The sequence below is a fragment of the Cotesia typhae genome, unplaced genomic scaffold, assembly GCF_013202065.1.
Source record: "Cotesia typhae breed Kobodo isofemale line unplaced genomic scaffold, CoteBio_Ctyphae contig_22, whole genome shotgun sequence".
NCBI classification, from domain to species: Eukaryota; Metazoa; Arthropoda; class Insecta; order Hymenoptera; family Braconidae; genus Cotesia; species Cotesia typhae.
In genome coordinates this window covers 6927236-6950062 of record NW_027423728.1, presented here as the reverse complement: position 1 = coordinate 6950062, position 22827 = coordinate 6927236, and the positions used below count along the sequence as shown (strand labels likewise).

Genomic DNA, 22827 nt, shown 5'->3' with positions numbered 1-22827 from the left:
TTATGGTGTTTTATTTGTATAACTTTACAGTTTTTTTTTTTTTTTTTTTTTTTTTTTTTTTTTTTTTTTTTTTTAATAAAATATAAATATTATTTATTTTTTAAATATTAGATAGATATTACAAGTTAAAATTTTTAAATCTCCTGTAAAAATTATTATTTATTATTAATGACTAAAAAAAAAAAAAAAATTATTAAAAAAAAACTTTTAGAAGCTAAAATAAACATATGTGATTGTTAGATAATAAGTCATGTTATTATTAAATCAGTGGTAATTTAGTATAGTTATCAGTTGGCGTTGAGTTAAAATTGTTTCAGATTGTTTTACTACTCCGGTATAGCATATAAGATTAAAACTTGGCCAATGCTCATATTAGATAATCAATTCAGCCCCAGAATAATAAAATAATAAAACCATCATAAAGTATTCACAATAAATCATAAACATCAAAATAAACAGCTAGTATTATAAATATGATAGTGAAATAATAGGAAAAAAAAATCCACTTAAATCCTTGGCATATTTTATGTATATTATTAAATACTCCACTTATAAAAGTACACATATTAGTCTTTTAAATCACTGTTTGGTACATAATACGTATATGTGCACCGGAAATATATTAAATATTTTTCTCGTTGATCCAGCTTATGGCGTAATTTATTGCGATAAGAATTAAAATATAAATTAAAAAAAAAAAATATCAAATAACAATAATGATTGATTAATATAGTTAAAAAAAAAAATTCTGCTTAAAATAAAAAAGATTTTATATTATAAATAATTTATTTATTTATTTATTTTAAGTCACTTTTTGATTAATAATTTATTTGATAAAAATAAATTTATTTATTTATGTGTTTTTAATCCACGCAACTAATTAATCGTAATCGTAATATTAATATTAAAAGATAAAAACTTGAGCACATACTTGAAAAATAAAATAAGTGACTAGATTGCAAACAAAGAGAATGTCTTGCTGGTAATGATAATCCTTTCAACTATTTTCCTTCGCCTAGCAATAAATTATTTTTACGCGTAAAATAATACTATATACCCTGTATTAAATAATTTTTTTTTTATACTTATATTAAATATCAAAAAAATATTTTGTGTAGTTTAATTAAATATTTTATAATTTAAATGATAGATCTTCTTTTTAAGTAGGAAAAATAAATGATAATTTTCTGCTGTATGAATTTAAAAAAAAATTTTTTTTCATAGTTTGAAAATTAATTTAATGTCTAAAAAATTCTTTAAAAATTTTATTAATTTTTTTTTTTATACTTATATTAAATATCAAAAAATATTTTGTGTAGTTTAATTAAATATTTTATAGTTTAAATGATAGATCTTTTTTTTAAATAGGCAAAATAAATGATAATTTTTTGCTGTATGAATTTAAGAGAAAAAGTTTTTTCATAGTTTGAAAATAAATTTAATTTTATTCAAGCTTTATAAATTCTTGAGATATACTAATAAAAAATGAAATAATCGTATATTATATACACAACAAACTTTATTATCAAGATCTAGAAAATGACGTCATTGTCTGATAAGGCTCACTAACCAGTTGCATAAATCAATTTACCTACCATACACCATCTAGTGTTACGTATTAAAAAATCTGCAATTAGTCATAATATTTATGAAATTATTTCAAATTTTTCAGTTTTATTGGGAAAAAAAAAAAAAAAAAAAAAAAAAAATATTTGTAATTTATTCACAATAATGTTTAACAACATAATATGATCAATTATTTGTAGGATGAATGAACGAACAGGAAACACCTGAGGAATGCGACAGTGTAACACAATGAAAGAGAAAGAGTTCAATGTACTAAAGATAAATTGTGATGCGTAAAACAATCATCTTGAACTTTTTTTTATTAAAGTTGTAATTTAATTCAGTAATTAAGCTCTACAATAGTTTCAGAAGCCCACAAATGAAAAAAAAAATATGTAATTAATTTTTTAGAGATTTTTTCTTATCGAATTAGCTTTTAATAAAATTTTTTCAACGAAAAAACATAAAAAGAAAATTATACCAATTAAAAATATCATCAAAAATTTGTAAATCTTTAGATTAAGTTAAAGGGTCCTCAGTAGTGTTTTTCATCAGATCATCACTCATCTCTTGTTCGCAATAGTGAACGTGACAGCTGTTGACGCGGTTATTAAGGTCACTCAATACAAATCGTTGACTTAATTGGTGTCCAAGGTTGTCGTCGCTGTTTAAGTATTTTAAACTAGGTACCATACAGATACGTGAATGGACCGTTAAAATAAATATTATTTTATTTTAACTTGACTAAGAAAGAAAAAAAATTTTCTAAACTAAAAAACTAAAAATTTTTTTGGACTTAAAAAAAAAAAAATTTTCTCATTTCGGACAAAAATACAGGGATTCCCGAAAAAAAAATTTTTATACGCCCTTATGGCTTTTCACTGGGACCTTTTGCCAGTATTCGCCCTTATGACATCTGGAACGCGATATAGATAGCTAAAAACACTGAATTAATTACACAATTAGAGAGGTTTCTAATTTATAATTTAATTACGTGAATTTTTCTTGTATTAATAATTATTAAAAATAAATTACGACCTCTTGTGAAGTAAAGAGGCCCTTCAAAAATTGCAACACGTGTACAGGCAACCCTACACACGGATGCAGTCATATAATTCATATGGGTTTTATAGCATCAGTACTCTCACTTTACGATCATTGAACACTATGCTCCCGTAGACAAGAACGACAGACTGACGGATGTATTCGGAATATAAGCACTCGATATGACGAACTAACTGCGAGAATAATTCGCCCTCTCTCGGGATTTTAAGTAACTATCTTTAAATTTTTAAATTACGAAATATTTTCATTAAAATTAAAATACCATTTTTAAATAAAGAAGAATAAAAATAATTTTCTTCTCAATAATCAACACCGCAGCTTATGAGTGAAATTTAGGTCTTCAGATTGTCATCAATTATCAGAAAGTTTTATTTTAAATTTGAAAATATGTCTTTTGCATAATACTATTAACGATTAAACGATAAAAATTTATTTATAAATTCTTTTTTAGTGAATAAATAAAATTTATTGTTCCGAAAAATGAGTGTGTTTTTTGAGTAATAAAATTGAAATAAATAATTTTTTTAGACTTTAAATAAAATTTATATATCTGATATGATAAAATACATTTATATAAGTTATCTTATCAGCGAAGATCAGGAAAAGAGGGAGAAATTGTTAACCAACGTAGACGGTGTAGACCTTAACTGTTGGTATATAATTTCTACAAGATATGTTCCACTTTAACGTAGTGGTTGAAAAATTTTTTCGTCAGTAATATAATCTACCTCTGGACATTCATCAGTTACGTATATGCTATATATTGCTTGTGCTGTCTGTATGTAACTGTTCTTTATATTTTACCATCATAATCTTTCAATTAATTATTTTTTTTTTTTTTTTTTTTTTTTAAATACAAAATATGCAAATTTATACGCAATACGCTTGATTAAATTAAAATTCAACAATTAAATTAAGTTTCACGGGTCAGAATCACAACTGCACGTGATAGAGTAAAACGTAAGTTAGCTAATATCATTAATTAGTTTATAAGCCAGAAATTTGATTTTAATTTAAATTTATATGTCCTTTTTTTATTTATAATTATTATGCAATTTTTTAAAATAAATTATCAGAAAAATTTTTTAAATCTTCAATGTAATTTAAAATTTTAATTTATATTTATTGCTTTTAAAAAATTAATTTCATATCATCATAAAGTAAATTTATCGTAATATTTAATCGTGTTAAGTGCTATGTTAACACATCATTTGATATACCTTTATTATTCTATTGGACTTGCTTTATAAGTCTTATCAATTTTCTACCAAGGATATAAAAAAAAAAAAATAAATATAAGCATTAACTTAAAATTAAGTTGTTAATTTATTGTGATATAATTCAAATTATTATCATAAAATTTTTTTAGATCCACGTAAATATTTCTGTACTTAACTGAACTAAATTATTATAAAATTAGCGTTAATTTGAGAGACAAAATTAACTGTGTCATATGAACATTTGAAGATATAATATAACACATTAAATAATATATATCATGGATTACAATTCATGTTAATGACTTGAGTTATTTTTTTATTACAATTTATTATATTATATGTATGTTAATAATTTTTTTTTTAAATTATTTTGCACAGTAATAATAATAATAATAATAATAATAATAATAATAATAATAATAATAATAATAAATGGATGAAGAAAAATTTTTAATTCAATTTTTTTTCTAATTGATATAATTGATATAAAAAAAAAATTTTTTTGAAAATCTTCAATGTAATTTAAAATTTTAATTAATATTTATTGCTTTTAAAAAATTAATTTCATAATAATAATAATAATAATAATAATAATAATAATAATAAACTTAATTACAGAAAAGGATACGGCATATCTTGGATTAAAGATGGGCAGCATGTTTAGAAGTGAAGAGATGGCTTTATGCCAGCTGTTTATCCAGCCAGAGGCAGCTTATCTTTCTGTCTCGGAACTTGGAGAGACCGGAACTGTTCAATTCCGCGACGTAAGTGAATGATTATGATTAGCAATTGTCTTACAATTTAATGAAAAAAAAAAAATATTAATAATAATTTAATTTTTCTTCTTTCTATCAATTTTTTACACCTGTATATTAATAAATATACAGTTGAATAGCAGCGTTAATTATTTTCAACGTAAATTTGTAAATGAAGTTCGTCGTTGCGATGAAATGGAACGGAAGCTCCGTTACATTGAAGCAGAAGTTAAAAAAGAGGATGTACCAGTTGCTGAAATAGTTGGTGATTTACCTCGAGCGCCAATTCCCCGCGAAGTTATCGATCTTGAGGTCTTATTTTAATTTTTAATGTACTTACTATTTAATGTAAATGACTGTAAAAGCAATAAAATTAATAATTATGGCAATAAATAATTTCAGGCACACATTGAAAAAACGGAGCATGATATTCTCGAATTAACTCACAACGCAGTTAATCTTAAGAGCAATTATTTGGAGCTATCGGAGTTGCAGCATGTTCTTGAAAAAACTCAAGTATTTTTTACCGAGGTACCTAAGTAATTCGACAGCCGATGTCGTTACGATTTAACAAATAGTGTAATTGATATTACCGTTTAGTCGAAGAATCAAGGCTCTTTTTTGTTTCTCGATCAGCAGGAGGAGGCTAATGACTCAATTACACGAGCTTTGATCAATGAAGAGCAGCAGTATCCGACAACAACAGGCCGTGGAAGACTTGAGTAATTTTTTTTATTTTTTAAAAAATAATTATCATAATTTTTTAAGTAATTAAAATTAATTATTTTATCGATATTAAAGATTTGTCGCTGGAGTTGTCAATCGGGAGCGTGTGCCGGCGTTTGAACGGATGCTTTGGAGAATATCTCGTGGAAATGTCTTTCTTCGACAATCTGAATTAGAAAAGCCTCTTGAGGATCCTAATACAGTAATAATTTTTTTTTTTTTTTTTTTTTTTTTAATAATAAAAACTAATAATAATAATTATTATTATTTATTTTTTTCAGGGCAATGAAATTTATAAAACGGTCTTTGTAGCGTTTTTTCAAGGTGAGCAATTGAAGAGCCGGATCAAAAAAGTATGTGCGGGATTTCATGCTTCGTTATACTCTTGCCCCAACAGCAATGCTGAACGATTAGAAATGCTAAAAGGAGTTCGTACTCGTTTAGAGGATCTCAATTTAGTGAGTAATTTTTATTATTAAGAGAATAAGCAAAATTACGTGGTCAGTGGATTTATTTTTTTTTTTTTTTGATTAATACATATTCTATTTAATTAAATAAGGTTCTTAATCAAACTCATGATCACCGACAACGAGTACTGCACAACGTGGCTAAAGAAATACCTAATTGGAGTATTATGGTCCGAAAAATGAAAGCGATTTATCATACCATGAATTTATTTAACATGGATGTTACGAAAAAGTGTCTGATAGGAGAATGCTGGGTCCCAATGGCTGATCTTACGATGGTTCAAAGTTGTCTTACGGAAGGATCGGTATACTATTTTTTTTTTTTTTTTTTTTTTTTTATCATCTTCATAAATTCTTTTCATTTAATATTTTTCAGAGATTATGTGGAAGTTCAATTCCATCATTTTTAAATGTCATTCATACGGATGAAGATCCACCAACATTCAATAGGTCTAATAAATTCACAAAAGGGTTCCAAAATTTAATTGACTCTTACGGTGTCGCATCTTACAGAGAAGCTAACCCAGCGCTGTATACAATCATAACATTTCCATTTTTATTCAGTGTTATGTTTGGTGATACTGGTCATGGTGAGATTTTATTGAATAATAATAATAGTAATATTTAACATTATTATAGTTAGTACACTGAAAAAAAAATTATCTTGAACCAAGAAAATAATTTTGAATAATAAATTTTTTTTTCTGTTTCTGTATATTTATTGATAAATATTTTTTTTTTAAATTTAGGTTTAATATTGACTATTTTTGGCGCCTGGATGGTAATTTGGGAAAAAAAATTATCCGCTAAAAAAACAGACAACGAAATATGGAATATATTTTTTGCTGGTCGTTACATAATATTACTCATGGGAATATTTTCAATATACACCGGAATTATTTACAATGATATTTTTTCAAAGTCTGTAAATATATTTGGATCTAGTTGGAGAGTCGAATTTACCGGTAAAGAGTTAATGGAAAATAAACACCTTCAACCAGACCCTGCAACAACTGCTGGATATGCACAAGTACCATATCCAATGGGATTAGATCCAGCTTGGGCGCTCGCTGAAAATAAAATTATTTTTTTGAATTCATATAAAATGAAATTATCCATTATTTTCGGTGTTGTTCACATGATTTTTGGTGTCTGTGTTAGCGTTATAAATATAATGTAAGTTTCATTAATTATATTAATAGATAACTTTATTATAAAATTTTATTTTTAATTTTTTTAGACATTTTAAAAAATACGCAAGCCTTGTTTTGGAATTTTTGCCCCAACTTTTGTTTCTCATTCTTCTTTTCGCGTATTTGGCGGCACTTATGATAATTAAATGGATTTTATACAGCGCTGCAGCAAAAGGTTTGTTTAATCCTTTAATTATCTATTTATATATATTGTATAAGAAAAAAAAAAAAAAATGCACGTAGGTACTCAAATGAAAGCTTTTAATGAGTGTAATATCGGGATGAGCTTATATTTTAAAAATTTTCAATATTTAAGGAAGTACAGTACAATTTAACATAATTAAGAAATGACCTTGTATTTTGTGAACTATTGACCTTTTTAAAGATATAAACTCACCCCGACATTACACTCATCAAGACCTTTCATTTGAGTACCCACATCAATTTTTCATATATTTTATATATTTATATATATTATATATATGTATATATGAAAAATATATCAAAAATGCATGTGGGTACTCAAATGAAAGCTCTTGATTAGTGTAACATCGGGATGAGCTTATATTTTTAAAAACGTCAATAGTTAAAAAAGTACAGTACAATTTAACAAAATTCATTATTTAATAAAGCAAAATTTTATTCACAATTTAATTAATTTTTTTTTAAAATAAAAATATGAAAAATATATTCAGGTACCGACTGGGAGCCTCGCTGCGCCCCGTCAGTTTTAATAATATTCATTAACATGATGCTGGGAGGTGGTCAAGGACCATCAGAGTCTTCTTCATCGGCTGTCAATGAAACCTTAGCTACAGTAGTACAACCTTGTCCTAAATGGATGTATCCAAATCAAGATATTGTACAAGACGTATTTAAATACGGAGCGCTTCTCTGCGCGCCGGTATTATTATTCGGTAAACCACTCTATTGGTTAATTACAAATAAATCATCGAAAAAGCGACAGGTAGATAGAAATATTATTTATTGTAAAACTACTTAGTTAATAAAATTAAAAAAAAATTTTTTTTTTTAGAATAATGGAGCTGCTTCACAAGATATTGAACTTGAAAGTAGTAATTTTCCATCCAATGGCGATACACTGAATAGTGTAAGCCGTAATCATGGTGGTGGTCATGATGATCATGAAAAAGACAGCTTCAGTGAAATAATGATCCACCAAGCCATCCATACTATTGAATATATCCTTTCAACAGTATCACATACTGCGTCTTATTTACGACTTTGGGCTTTGTCGCTAGCTCATGCTCAACTTTCAGAAGTATTATGGGTTCAAATTTTCACTCAAGGAATTAAATTTGCTCCAGACACAGAGTATGTTGGTGGTATTACTATATTTATTGCATTTGCAATGTGGTCATTTTTCACTATTGCAATTCTTGTCCTGATGGAAGGTCTTTCTGCGTTTCTTCATACGCTTCGACTTCATTGGTAAGTTTTGTATCATTAATAAAAAATAAAATATAAAATAAATTATTAATAATATTTTTTATTAATATTTAGGGTCGAATTTATGAGTAAATTTTATGAAGGCCATGGACATCTATTTCAACCTTTTTGTTTCAAAAGTATTATAGATACAGCATCGACCGAGGAAGATGAAGATTAGATATACATATCTATGGAATAAATCATCGTCAATTAAAAAGACAATAATTTTAAGGGATTACAATAAAAAATAATTTTCATTGTTTGGTAAATTATTTAAGTAGTGCTGCTTTAGATAAATAAAAGCAAAAAAAAAAATATATCAAATTAAAAAAATTATAATCTACGGTTTGGACTTTAATTTAAATCATAAAAATAAAATGTATATATTTTTTTTTAAATAATATATTAAAACGCGGGAAATTTTGAAAAATATAAATTAAATTTTTTTATTACTTAAAAATTGAATTTAAAAAGAGATTATACAGATGCAGTGTTCCATAATCAATTAATAAAAGTAATAATTATCTACAATTAAATAATTTGCATAATATAAATGTATAAAATATTGTAATTTTATTTATTTAAATAATAAATCAAATGATATACCCAGTGCATTCGCAACATATATGTGTTTAGCGTAGATCTGTTATTTAATCACCGGTTTTTACATTACCTTACAAACTAGTTCAACTATTTCTTTCTTTCACTGTTAACTCGATGTATATACATTTATTTCTGATACATAAAGAACATATCATTAAATGTTTCGTCATTTAATAAAGTCTTATTTTATTAGATTTTATAACTTTCTTCCCAAGAAAAAATTCAAATTTATAAATGTACAGTTTAAATAATAAGTAATATTTTAATTAAAAGTGAAAATGGTTGGGATAATAAATATTTAATCTTTAAGGAAAAAAAAAAAAACATTTTATTATTTTAATATAATCGTATTAAAAATAGTTTTACAATTTTTTCTTCACTACACTAATTAAGTTTTATAAAATAAATTTTGTTTAACAAGTAAACTAACAATAATCGGTGGTAATTAGAATTATAATTTATATACACATAAAATGCTTAAAAAAATAATTTTAATAATTTTTTTCATAATTAATTTTAAATGTATTTTTTTTTTAATATAATTAAGAAAACAATTAATTTTTATCACACTTTTTTTTACGTCAAAAAAAAATATTAATTTTTTAAATAATAATTTTGATCACAAAAATTTATTTTTTTAAATATTTAACTAGAACTTTCATATTTTTTTTTATTAATTTATTAATTATTAATTATTAAATATATATATAAAACTATAGAGAGTTGAAATTTAAATATAAATAAATTGAGTATTGAAAAAAAATTTTTTTTCAAATTGAAGTACATAAAAAAAAAAAAAAAAAAATGATCTTAAAAAATATTATTTAGAATGATTAATTTTTTGATTACTTTCTTGTTTATTACTATCATCATCGCCAATAGAATTAATAGAATTAAGTTGAATATCTTTATCATTAAATCTCTTGCCAAGGCACGTAGTAAAGCAAGTGTCTCCTACCCCGAATTTCTCGCCATCCTCAAGAGTTTCCGGCATGGGATGTCCAGCGGTTTCAGGAAGATATAAAGCTAAGAACCCAGAAATCAAAGCAACGCCTCCAAAAGTGGTGGCGGGTACTCTAGAATCAAGAGTGTCTAACAATAAAAGCATCGGAGTTAAAGCTCCGCTAAGACGACAGCACATAGAGCCGACTCCAAGTGCGGTATTTCTCAAAACAGTCGGAAATAATTCGGCAGTGTAATTATAAATGACCGCAAATGAAATTGCAATACAAGATTTACCAAATAGAACAATTCCAATAACAGCATTGCTACCGCCAAATAATTCTTTGGAAATTGAAGCAGCTAAAACACAGCAAACTCCGCCGATAATCATAAAAACACTTACTAAAAATCTCCTTCCTACTCTGTCCATAATTAATACTGTAAATACATAACTCGGTAATTCAACAATACCGCTCAAAGCTAGCATTAAATAGGGATTGCCTTCAAGATTGCCGCTGCTCAATGAAAGACCGTAATAGACGATTGCATTTGCGAACCAGTTAAGACAAACGTTTAAAAAATTTTTCCTCAAATTTGGAGTTTTAAGTAAGTCTATAACACCATTGTTACCATTAAAATTTTTATTATTATTGCTATTATTATTATAACTATATTTAGCAAGATTTTTAGCGACAAATTTATCTTGATCTATCGTAGAATTATCACCGTTAAACTTAAGCGCTTTTTGGACTATTTTTATAGCTTCTTTAGGACGTCCCTGAACCCACAGCCATCTCGGAGATTCGTCCATAAGCCACCAATGGCCAATTAAAATAAAACTATGAAGACCGTAGACTATTTGCAGCCACATTCTGTCTTTAATAATAAATCCCCAGAGTGCAACAAGAACAAATCCAAATGAAAATAACACTTGGAACATAATACCGCAAAAAGTCCGCTTTGATGATCCAACCATCTCCATAGTAAGTACAAATCCGGTAATATAAGCTCCTGATGAACCGAATATACCGTATAGAAATCTTAGACACAAAAATGTATAATATTCCGGGATAAATGCAACTATTACACCGAGTATTAGTTGCCCGATTGCTGATATGCAAAATATTATTTTACGACCGTATTTATCAGCTAAACTTCCTAAAGTAACAGCTCCGGTAAATACACCTAACATGTAAGTCGACTGAGCTACTGCGCCTTTCCATTTATTTGAGCAAACAAAATTCCACTCCATTCCTCGGGAAGATTTGTAATATGTCTCATCATAGATCCAATCATCGCATTCTTTTATTATTGAATCATTTGTTAAGTAATTGCAGGAATCCAAATTTAATGGAACGTCAGGTAATTTTGTTCCATTTGGATAAGTTGCATTTATACCTGGTACAATGTCCCAATTTAATTCTGATTTATCGGATAAACCCAGTTTATCTATTAGACCTGGTACAATACATTTGTGATCAGGTACTGCCGCTACAGTAATTAGTGTTAACATATGAAGCCCAGCTAATAGTCCTGATACCATGTGTAAGCAAAATTGAAATGTTTGATATTTTCCAAATTCACCAATATGGGACATTAACTCTTCGAGATCTGCATCAACACTTGCCATTTTTATTTTATTTTAATTTAAGTGTATAAATTAATTTTTTTATATTTTTTTTTTTAAAGAACTTTGTTGAATTTTTTAAATACTGATCAGGGAATTAATGAATGATACTGATCAGCCACGTACGCCGCGCAACAGACTACTGAGTAATTCAATTGGGTTAGTAACCTTTAGTAACAGTGCATTCAATATCTTTACTAGTCTCTCTGACTATTAAATGGCGAAAAAAAAAAAAAAAAAAAAAAAAACATATTATTATTTTACATTATTTATCAACTCTTTTTAAATCATTTTTTTACTTTACTTTGTCATTATAATTATAAATATAATTAATTACTTCAAACAATAATTTTTAAAATTTGAGAATATAAAAAAATATTCTTAAAAAAAACCTATGTAATTCTTTCGTTACATAACATTAAAATAATGTTGACTATTGATGTCTTAAGTACACACAAGTGAGGTCAATTTCCAAAGAATAACAATTTTTTTTATCTATTTAAGTATAACAATTAGTTTCTAATTTTTTAATTAATTTGATCAAGAGTTTTAATTGTTTTACAAATGTATCATCTTCAAACTGTAATTATAGCGGATTATCTTGATTAATAATTAATTACTCCTCAGTTGTGAAGAATAATTATACCATTTAAGATTAACTTTTATTGCTAAGTCAAACTAGGCCAGTAAATTTATATTTACATTGATAGAAGTATCTTTATGGTGATAAATATGAAAAATTACGAGCAGAGATAGATTTTTTTTATCAGTTGCTGTTATATTGTTCTGTTATTATTATTATTATTATTATTATTATTATTATTATTATTATTTAGCTTGTAATAATAATGTAACTATTAGTAAATTTAACTTTGTTGGAGTTGGTGTAAGTTTATCACAAATTTAATCATGTATAATCTCTTCTCCATCGAATCTGATAAATCAAACAAAAGACAAATATAAATTAATAAACAAAAAATTCGATTTCTTCTTTTGTATTTAAAAAATAACATTTTACATATTTTATGATAGATAAAAATAAAATAATAAATAATTGAAATTATTTATGACATTAAAGCTAGCAGTCTCTTAATAATTTTTAAATTTTATTTATTGAAAAAACTTGTTAAAAAAAATTGCATTTTTTCCTTTTTTAAATTTTTACATGTCAAATTTTTTTTTTGGCATAATTTGTTTGTTATAAAATTTTTTTAATTATTAAATATATGCTAAATTAATGACATTAAAGTTAACAATTTGAAAAAATTTTTTTTATCAAAAAAATTTGCTCCAAAAAATTATTTTAAAAAAATTGCATTTTTTATTTTTTTAAATTTCTACATGTCAATTTTTTTTCACCATAATTTATTTTTTATAAAATCTTTAAAATTATTGAATATATGCTAAATTATTTTTCTCATAATTACATTTTAAAAAAATTTTTTGGTTATTGTGCAAATTTTACTGCCATTTATTTTTTATATCATTAAAAAAATTACATTTTGATCAAATTAATATGTAATAAAAAATTTTTGCATTGTAATAATAGGTTATAAATTCACAAGTAAGCATAAAATATATTAATTTCATCACAACTATCCGGTGAATAATTAAAAAAAAATTCTGATGAAATATTCAGTGATCTCAGGGTATAAAGTTTATCAATAAATTTATTTAAATAACAAGAAAAAAATAAAAAAGTTCAACTTACGTATTTTGATCCAACTTGTGTAAAATTTATCATGAACAATAATAAAAATAATAATAATTGAGTATTATTAATAAATATGATTATATATTTAAAAAAAACTTTTAAAACACATGCGGTGCGTACACGAGTTCATGAACAATTGTTGCCGGCAGACGGGCAAGCGTCAGAGTATAGCTTATCCACTGATATTTCGTTTTTTATTCATTCTTCCTCTGCAGTTTTAAAACTGTCAATGCACAAAATTCTCTAAGTACTTATATAATTTTTTATTTGTAATAAATATTTTTTTTTCTAATTATTTATGAGGTAATTCGAATAATTTTTAATTTTACAAAATAAAAATTGATTAAAAATAGAAAATTAAATTATTTACAACACTTTATATTTATGACATTAAATTTAGCTGTCACTTGACAATTTTTTTAATTTTCTTAAACAGGTAAATTACAACAAAAAAAATTATTAAAAAAATGAAGTTTTAAAAATTTAAATAAATTAAAAATGTAATTTTTTAAAAATAGTGAAAATTAATAAAAATTACAAGTGAAAATTTTTATTATTATTGATTTGTTATTAAAATGTTAAAAATTGACAGCTGACGGCTAACTTCAGCATTATAAATAATAATTAAAAAATTTTCCAATTTCTAATGTGTTATAAAACTTGACGTAATAGAAAATAACAATTTTATTAATTTTTCTTATTTACATCTAGACAATTGAGGCCGTGTTAACTTTAATAAACAATTATTACCCGATATTTTATTGAGATCTGTTATTCTCTTACTGTAATTTATCACAATAAATATAACATCAACAGAACTGAATTTAAAAATTAATAAACTTAATTTTACATAAAAGAAAATATGTGTACAGCTAGTCAGTAAGTGGATATACGTAAGTGGATTTAATATCAATTACATATGTATGATACTGAAGTTAGCGGTCAGCTGTTAATTTTAAAAATTTTTTTAACAAATTAATTACAATAAAAAAATGCTTTTAAAAATTTTCACTTGAAATTTTTATTAATTTTCATATGTGGAACTTTTTAATTAAATTTTTTTTTTAAATAATTTAATTGCAATTAAATTCTAAAAAATTTTTAATATTTTTCAACTTCAGTGTTATACATTAATTTTAATTTTTGTTTGAAAATTTTCAAATCAGTCAATTATTAAAAGTGTTTAAAAAATTTCAAAATAACTTACAAAAAACTCAAAAAAAATGGTTGAAAAATTTTCAATAAATATATATGTAATATTATAGTTGAGTTTATCTTGGTGTTTCAATCAATGTCATAAATCAGATGATTATTCTTCAGTTACCTACAAATGAAAATACTAAAATTTTCTGTAGATGGCGATGTGCACTTTGTCCTTTCAATGAAATGACATTTCGATAAGTTTTGTTTATAATAAACTTGAACTTGTAATTAAAAAAGTAATTATGAAGACCGTACCGCATCAAAGATTAGTGATGGCTGGAGATCGTGATGGGTTTGTTAATAATAAAATATAATATTATTGTAAATTATAGATATTTTATAATTTGATTGTTTCCTTATTTTTTTTTTTTTTAGGTTACTGTGAGATTTATTCTAATGATAATAAAATCAGCATTTTTTCCTTTTTAAAATTTCTATATGTCAACTTTTTTTACTGTAATTTATTTTTTTTTTAAATTCTTAAAATTATCAAACGTCTGCTAAATTAATTTTCATTATATTTTTGACAGTTTAAAAGAGCTCCTGAGACGACGGCTTGTTGAATGCGGATGGCGTGACCAAGTTAAAATAATTTGCAAGGAATTGATTAAAGAAAAAGGACGTGATATCACCTATGACAGTATGCTGTCAACTGTAACCAGCAGAGCTCGCACTCTTGTACCTGATTCTGTTAAAAAAGAGTTACTGCAAAAAATAAAAAGTCAGTTGATGGCACAAAAAGAAAAGTTGAAAATTTAAGTACTTTATGTATAATTAATAAGAATTTAAATTTACATTGTTTTCCACGGATTACAAATCAAGTACATTCAATCAATGTATGTTCTGTCAATAATTAATTTATAGACTTTTTTGTAACTGTATATTACTGTAAATAAATTTTTTAATTTCAGTATTGAATTATTACTCAGATACTTTATTTATTACTAGCTGTTGCCCGCCCGCTCGCTATCAAATAAAAGATCCTTACCAAATTTGCAGCTAAAATTCTTTAGGAGCAAATTAGGCCATTTTAAAATGTCAATAATAATAATTTTTGTTAGCCGACATTTGGAAATTTTTATAATTTAATTTATTGAATAATAATTTTTAAAAAATAAAAAAAAAAATTTTCACGTCGAAAATTAATAAAGTTATACGTGTAATTTTTTTAAAATAATTTTTGAGTTCTAACTTTTAATTAATAAAAAAAAACAAAGATTTTTGAGTGTCGACTAACTTAATTTTAAGTTAATTTTCATTGTCACAAATAATAATAATTCAAATTTGCCGTCTACTCCGTCTACTCAGTGTTATGCGCAGTAGCCGCTAGAGGCGCTTTTCTCCGTGAATTGTTTCTCTGCTGTCGACACTTGATGATGTACCAACTATGAAACCGCGCAAAAAGCTTATTCTCATTCAGTAATTGTTAAAGTAAGTTACTCAATTTTGTCTTGAACTCTTCCAATATTTTTTTTTTAATTAAATGTAAAGAAGCAATAAATAAAATACTAAGTTATAAACGTTAAGTTAGCCGACATGAAAACTTTTTTAGAATTTTTTTTGTTAATAAATTTATTCCAATAATAATAATAATAATAATAATAATAATAATAATAATAATAATAATAATAATAATAATCAGCAGTAAAATAAAATTTTTTTTTGCAAAATAAAATTTGAATTTAAATTCCACGCAGTTTTCTTCAATTATGGTAATTTTTTTTATTTAAAATCAAATTATTAATTTTATTGATTTAATTTTTAACAATTTATTTTATCTTCTTTTTAAATCAAAAATTTACAAAAAAATTATTTATTTAAGAATGTTACATTTAATTAAAAAAAAATTGCACCGTAAGTGCCGCCATCTTGTGTTTCCAATAAGTAACGTCGTTTAAAAGCAAGTAGATGTTCTTACAATGACCGGGTTCTAAAATTTATAAAACAAAAAAAAAGTTGAAATGTCAGGGATAATCAGTGCAAGTTTTTCGATAGTTTTGTTTATTTATTAGTGTTATTAAAAACAATTTAATCATCTTCCTTAATTTTATTTCCAGTGGTAAGTAAACAATCACTCAACTGTAACCTTAAAAATTAATATTTCCTTATTTTTTTTTTTTAACTTCACAGTCTTCTTTTTCTGCTAAATAACCTTGATCACAATTATAATTCAATTGTTTTGTTGATTTCAATTATTTATCAACGTTTTTAAAATCATCAGTCAAAATTATCATTATAACCTCCATTTATTTTCTACTAAACGGAGTTGTCAACATAAACTATTTTGATAATTTACCAGAATCTTAAAATTTGATAAAAAAATTTTACAAATGTACATAATTGTTTGATTTATAATAATTTTTAGCGAAATTGCTATTTATTTATTCAGCAGGCAGGACTTGATATTAAATAATAAAATTATTAGAAGATAGTTGTTTGCACGTGGGCCCACCAATTGCTCCACTTAATTTATTTAAATAAACTATTGAGCAAAAATGATGAATTGATAGAGCTGAAAACTGAATAAATAAATAATAATGAAAAATGTACACGTGTAATACGTTATCTTCAACGAACGTGACTTTTGAAGAAGGTCGTTCTCAAAATAGAGCGTGCATTACTTTATTATTTAATATACTTCAGTTATTTTTTTAATTTGTTTCAGATAACCTTCGTCAAAATTTTTTATTACACATTAAATTGGCTGTCTATGTTCCGGTGAGTCAACTTATTTTATAAATCTATTTTTCAATAGCTTGCTTTTGGTTTGTTTGTTATAGAAACGTGAGGATTTATAATGGACACGTTCATTAATAATATTTTTGTTTATTATTGATCTCCTTAATCTTCTGTCTATCTATTTCAATTATTTATTTTTATTTATTGGAAATAATTCTCAAATTAACTTTTAATTTTTTTTTTTTTTTTTTTTCCATTTACTAGAGAATTTTTTATGACATTAAAATTAGCTGTCACTTGACAATTTTTTAATTTTCTTTAACAAAACAATTTATTCTAAAAAATTGATTTTAAAAAATTGCATTTTTAATTTATTAAAATTTTTACAAGTCAATTTTTTCAATAATTTTTTTTTGCTGTAATTTATTTGTTAAAAAAATAATTTTTTAACGTAAATAATTTTAAAGTTCAATTAAAAAAAAAGTATATAAATCATCCGGTCAATTTTCAACAAAAATAACTCATAACATATTAATTTTTCTATAAAACCTTTAAATTTCTTTAACTACTAATTTTAAATAAAAGTAAATATTTAAATTCTCAAGGAGCTTAACAAAAAAACTTTTCGTAACCTTCACAACAAACTTTTAGTTAAAATCCTCTATTATAATAAACATGCGGAAGTGACGTTCAATCTCAGCGTGAATAATGTATTTCATTATTTTTTCTTACAACCAACCAACCAAACAAGTTACTCTATCTATATTTACATAATACAAGCCATGATAAATGTCATAATGTATTGCTATCATTGCTATTTATTCAATCAGCTATTTATCCGCACCATTCAATTCATTTAATATTACTTGAATTTATTTAAAAATGTAAGCGAAGTATAATTTAAAAAAAGACTCCATTTATCTGCAATTAGTCGACAAGTTTCCTGAAGTAAAAAAAAAATTAAAAAATAATTTATTCAAACCATTATTACACAATTACAGTCAAAGTAACATCTATAATAGTAAACCGAGTACGTAATATAATATTAAATATATTATTACATTAGTGTCGGGCTTCGAATAATAAATAATTTAAACATCTGAGCGATTGTAATTGAATTGAATTACTAAGAATGGTTTTTCCTGCCAAATTAGCTGTCTTAATTATGTTATTAAATTTCAGTAATTATTTTTCCTTCGATGAACTAATTACTGAGCAATCATATTTTATAAAAGTAAATAAGAAATATTTAATTGATTATTAGGGCAAATATTGAGTCAATTTGTTTTATTTTATTTGACTGTTTAGTGTTTGGATTTTTTTAAATTTACATTGAACATGAGTTTATTACGAGGTCGACCAAACTAAACATAACGTAATAATCCACTTTGCGTAATTGCTCCCACCAGTTTAAATATTAAGTAAGTTGAATAATTATTAATAGTACACAACAGTTTATTGATGGCATGACCAATATATTTTTTTAAATTAACTTAAATGTTCATCTGAAATTTTTTTTTCTTCAAAAATATTGATATCAATATCAGCAATTATTTTTTAACACTTATGATTGTAATTAGGCATTTATTAATTTTTAAATTCGCCTTTAAAATACGTTCTCAGTTTCCTTTTTAACCGTCGGCGGTAAAATAAAAATCTACATTGTTGATGGTTAATAATTTTTTTTTTATCAGTACCCTGATAGCCACCTTACCTATAACTTACTGTCAATCTACGTCCGCAATTTGAAGCAAACTTGACGGAAAGAGTTGGCAAAGCGAGCGATTACCTATTAGTTACCTATAACTTACTCTGCAAATAGACGTCAAAACTTGCTGTACAAGTATTTCCTTCAAATTGTAGTAAAGTTGAAAGGAAATTTAACTACAAGTTTGATTGTTAACTTGTATTCAAGTTGCGGCCGTAGATTTCTGTCAATTTGCTTACAACTGTTGTTGAGTGAAGAATTACCGCCAACTTGATGTATAACTTAACCGTAACTGCTGGGAGTCAACACTTACTGAGAAAGCGCTGGCTATCAGGGTAAAAGTTTCAAATAATTTACAATCTACACCATGTCCACTTTTATTAATAGATTTTTATTTTGATTAATTAAATAACTCTTATTGAAAGCTCGACAGGGAGTGGGATATAAAAAGAACCCTCGGTAGTTATTTTAAATTCATTATAACGTTCGTAGGTGTGACAGTCAATAATTGAAAGGAAATTTATTTGTCTTGACGTCAAAGAATTTTTTTTAGATCAGAGAAATTAGGTTTTTGGTATTTGAAGAATCCGTTCTATTTTTGGTCCCAATTTTTGATACTCAAGGCTTCTGGTTTGAATAGAAACGATTGATGAGCTTATGGTGGTATTTTGAAACGGTCGGAATGCTCTCAAGATGATTAAGGTTTTTTTTAATTTGAAAGTAGAGCACAAAATTTTGTTGTATTACCGTTTTATTTATTTACCTGGTTTGTGGATAACAGATTTTTATTTTGGAAATTTTGAAATCGATTTTTATTCGATAAAAAATACCAAATTTTTTTTCAATAAACATGAATGAAACTATCAATTAACCCAAACAAAATAAAATCGATAAATCAATTGCGTAACCTATTAATAAAATTCCAGAGAATAAATTTCACTGTAACTATCTAAATTTTCCTTGAACAAGAGATTTATCGATTTAAAAATAATTAAAAAGCAATAAATAAATTAAATTAATAAATCTAGAAACTAATAATCAGTTAAATAGATGATGAAAGAATGTGATATTTAACAATTAGTTGCTTCACGGCAAATCAACTAGTGAAATCGGTATGTCTTGACAAAAGTGAAATCCACGTGACTTTAAGGGAACTCTCTTTTCTCTCGGTCTTTCTTATAAGAAAAAAATAAATAAGTGGCGTTATTGCGACCGAGTAGCTTATGCCGATAGTATCAGTATTAGTAAATGTAAATAAATATATATTTATGAAACAAAAGTAATGGTAATTGTTACTATTAAATACAGAGATCGTGGATTGCGGATTGTGGGATTACGGTGGTGGATAATAGCAGAGTACGCTAAATAATTTTTAACGAAAGTCTGTAATTATTTTTAAAATCTAAACCGGTGAATTATCCGTAGCCCATGGCTCAGAGTTTAATACAATAGTAAAAGGTGTTGGTACATATCCAGCATCCGCGAAACATATTATAGGCAGAGGTCGAGCAGAGCATTGCTATTGATATGAGCAAGAGTTTGAGTTTGAGGTATTATATGTTATGGTAGAAAAAAAGTAATATGAAGGAAGAGAGTTGATCTGATCGAGGTCCCCCGGATATGTCTTCGGTCATGGAGAAGCCGCGTATACATTGTATATCTGGGTCCTCTAAAATGTGTTACAAGAACGTTTGCCCCGGTCGAGTGATACGACGCGCGGGCGCACACATTCGCTCGAAAGTAAGACAAGGATTCGAGAGAGCGGCTGCTTACTACTCATTCATTCCTTTTCTCGTTATTATTTCATATATTTATATTTATATACTTACACAATACTGAATACAGTCCATATTATATTACTGTGGTATCTTCTCATTTATTTCCGCTCAGAAAAAAAATATCGCGTTAAATATTAAATATCAACCTATTTTTTTGGCCTTATAATATTCATTTGATATTTTTCAAAGGATTTTAATAAATTTTTTTAAATCAACCTTTTTATTACAAGGTTTCTTTTTTTTTTTTTTTTTTGTTTAAAACAAAAATTTTTTTGAAGAAAATATGAGTTTAAAAAAATTTAGAATTTTTGTACTAAAACAATTTAACTTTAAAAAATAAAAGTCGAGACTATCTAATACTTTTGAAATCACTTCCACACCAACAATTTTCTTCAGTAGTACAGAAAATCAATTTTCTTTATTGTCATCTTCACTTATAGCTAGCAATTGATTTTCCAGAATATATTATGTTAAATCAGTTCAAACTAAGTTGCAATCATGGATAGAAAAAATGAAAAATCGGATGCATATTAATCCTTAAAATTGAAGACATTAAATTAAAAGCTGGAATAGAAGTGCATTATTGCACACTCTATTTGTTAACGCGGTCTTTTTGAAAGGAGAGTGAGCAATTGCCTTTTAAAACATTTATTGTCAACGTACGGGAATTATTTATACCGACTGTTAAATCATCAAGTGTATTTTATTTGGTGTTGATTGATGATACGCTGAACACACACTCGAAACTTCAGATATGGACTAAATTTGGGTGCAATGATAAAATTTAAATATTTAAATAAATAAAACCGTGACATGGAAGTGATGTTGATAGAAAGATCCGTGACATGTCAGTAATGACCCGAATTAATTTAATGACGTTTTAAATTAAACGAGCAACCGTGATAATCGTAAAGGGTATTTGCTCTTCATTTAAATTTACTTCGTACATTTTTTATTATAAATTGTGTATGTTTAGGAGAAATAAAGGGCTGTCAGTTATCTTCCCTTTGTCCAAAAGCTTCTCACATGATCGATTGCCGTGACACAACTATTTTGTACAAAGATAAATACACGTTTTTTATTTCATTTCATATGTATGGCATTTATGTTTTTGTATTTCTATTTGTCATGTACAGAGGATGTGGTTTTATTATTTCTAGGGTATATAAATTTATTTATTTACATTTTTTTATCAACCGAGAGACAGATGGTTAATCTTATAATATGAAAAAGGAATCGATGAATTTAGATCACTGGTCATTTACATTTGATTCTTTTGAATTATAAAGATCTCGAGGTCATACACAACTTTTCATTAGTTTCTCTTTCATCTTTTCCATGTCAATTTTTTTTATTTTAATTTCTTTTTAAATTTTTAATGGAACGAATTTCTTTTTTTATTTCATGAGTTTAAAATTATTTTTTTTTTTTTTTTTAATAAATCGCTCTTTTTAATAATTATTATTAAAATATTGGCTCAGGAATTAAAGTTGTTTAAAAGTTTTTATTGAAAAATTTTAAAAGCTCCTGAAGAATACTTATGACTCTTTTCATATCTTAATTAATATTTGAGCTGTTAAATTAATTTTATAATCTTAAATTGACAGAATTTAAATTAATTTTTTTTTATTTTAAAATATTATTTCTTTTTTAGACAAAAATTTTTTAAGCTAAATTTTCAATAAAATTACTTCTTTTCATTTTTAAAATAATTATTTTGATAAGACTTTTTGCACTGAAAACTATATAGTTGATTATTATAAATCGATAGTATTGAATATTTTAATTAATTTTCTTAACAATAATTGTTTTTAATTTTTTTGCATATTTAAAAAAAAAAAATTTTAATCAACTAACAATATCTAAAAAATGAAGACTTTTTATTAAGAAAAAAAAGTCTGGAGTAGATCCTATATTATATACGGATCAGATGATTTTGTATTATAATAGAAATGCCACCGAGTTCACGGCCCTGTAACGAGATTACGGTACAGTTCTAATAGATTTGCATACAGACCCGGGTTCTTGGGTACAATTTCCGCATTTGCCTAATATATATCGAGGTCACAGTACATGTATTCTCGCTCCACATCATATTATCAAACAGCACCAACCAGCTAATTGACATT

The 22827-nt window shown here is 25.3% G+C and overlaps 4 protein-coding genes and 1 non-coding gene across 8 annotated transcripts in view; 3 read left to right on the top strand and 2 right to left on the bottom strand.

Annotated features, from left to right (window-relative positions):
• Positions 1–2623: 2623 nt before the first annotated feature.
• LOC141524638 (U4atac minor spliceosomal RNA) lies at positions 2624–2756 on the bottom strand. The gene has a single exon (XR_012478739.1). It is a non-coding gene; the product is annotated as a U4atac minor spliceosomal RNA (small nuclear RNA).
• A 653-nt stretch (positions 2757–3409) lies between these two features.
• Positions 3410–9206, top strand: Vha100-2 (V-type ATPase subunit a family protein Vha100-2). Of its 2 annotated transcripts, none has more exons than XM_074237905.1 (14): positions 3410–3591; positions 4470–4615; positions 4739–4918; positions 5009–5137; positions 5213–5328; positions 5408–5534; positions 5614–5790; positions 5892–6104; positions 6176–6389; positions 6549–6975; positions 7040–7167; positions 7688–7959; positions 8029–8444; positions 8517–9206. In XM_074237905.1, exons 2-14 carry the CDS (start codon positions 4499–4501, stop codon positions 8620–8622), a joined length of 2622 nt encoding a protein of 873 aa, XP_074094006.1. In that variant the 5' UTR covers positions 3410–3591; positions 4470–4498; the 3' UTR covers positions 8623–9206. The 2 variants fall into 2 exon arrangements, with proteins under 2 accessions (XP_074094006.1, XP_074094007.1); XM_074237906.1 differs by having other exon boundaries at positions 3411–3591; positions 5246–5328.
• A 422-nt stretch (positions 9207–9628) lies between these two features.
• LOC141524196 (organic cation transporter protein) lies at positions 9629–14604 on the bottom strand. 2 transcript variants are annotated; one of them, XM_074237913.1, is made up of 3 exons: positions 14538–14604; positions 13328–13553; positions 9629–12550 (listed from the first exon to the last, which is right to left on the bottom strand). In XM_074237913.1, exon 3 carries the CDS (start codon positions 11617–11619, stop codon positions 9868–9870), a length of 1752 nt encoding a protein of 583 aa, XP_074094014.1. In that variant the 5' UTR covers positions 11620–12550; positions 13328–13553; positions 14538–14604; the 3' UTR covers positions 9629–9867. The 2 variants fall into 2 exon arrangements, with proteins under 2 accessions (XP_074094014.1, XP_074094013.1); XM_074237912.1 differs by lacking the exon at positions 14538–14604 and adding an exon at positions 14081–14191.
• Positions 14605–14615: 11 nt separating this feature from the next.
• Positions 14616–15446, top strand: LOC141524206 (transcription and mRNA export factor ENY2-like). The gene is made up of 2 exons (XM_074237933.1): positions 14616–14825; positions 15064–15446. Exons 1-2 carry the CDS (start codon positions 14776–14778, stop codon positions 15290–15292), a joined length of 279 nt encoding a protein of 92 aa, XP_074094034.1. The 5' UTR covers positions 14616–14775; the 3' UTR covers positions 15293–15446.
• Positions 15447–16433: 987 nt separating this feature from the next.
• Rdx (BTB/POZ and MATH domain-containing protein rdx) overlaps positions 16434–22827 on the top strand; it is an 83203-nt gene continuing 76809 nt past the window's right edge. For both annotated transcript variants that reach the window (XM_074237920.1, XM_074237921.1), the window contains exons 1-2: positions 16434–16592; positions 17199–17251. In XM_074237920.1, the coding sequence (XP_074094021.1) occupies positions 17244–17251 (8 nt within the window). In that variant the 5' untranslated portion in view covers positions 16434–16592; positions 17199–17243. The remainder of the gene's footprint in view (positions 16593–17198; positions 17252–22827) is intronic.

Coding starts and splice junctions, on each gene's coding strand:
- Vha100-2 (XM_074237905.1), top strand. CDS start 4,499: ATGGGCAGCATGTTTAGAAGTGAAGAGATGGCTTTATGCCAGCTGTTT. Junction 5,535..5,613: donor CTCTTGAGGATCCTAATACA/GTAATAATTTTT, acceptor TATTTTTTTCAG/GGCAATGAAATTTATAAAAC. Junction 7,168..7,687: donor ATACAGCGCTGCAGCAAAAG/GTTTGTTTAATC, acceptor AAATATATTCAG/GTACCGACTGGGAGCCTCGC.
- LOC141524196 (XM_074237913.1), bottom strand. CDS start 11,619: ATGGCAAGTGTTGATGCAGATCTCGAAGAGTTAATGTCCCATATTGGT.
- LOC141524206 (XM_074237933.1), top strand. CDS start 14,776: ATGAAGACCGTACCGCATCAAAGATTAGTGATGGCTGGAGATCGTGAT. Junction 14,826..15,063: donor ATGGCTGGAGATCGTGATGG/GTTTGTTAATAA, acceptor TATTTTTGACAG/TTTAAAAGAGCTCCTGAGAC.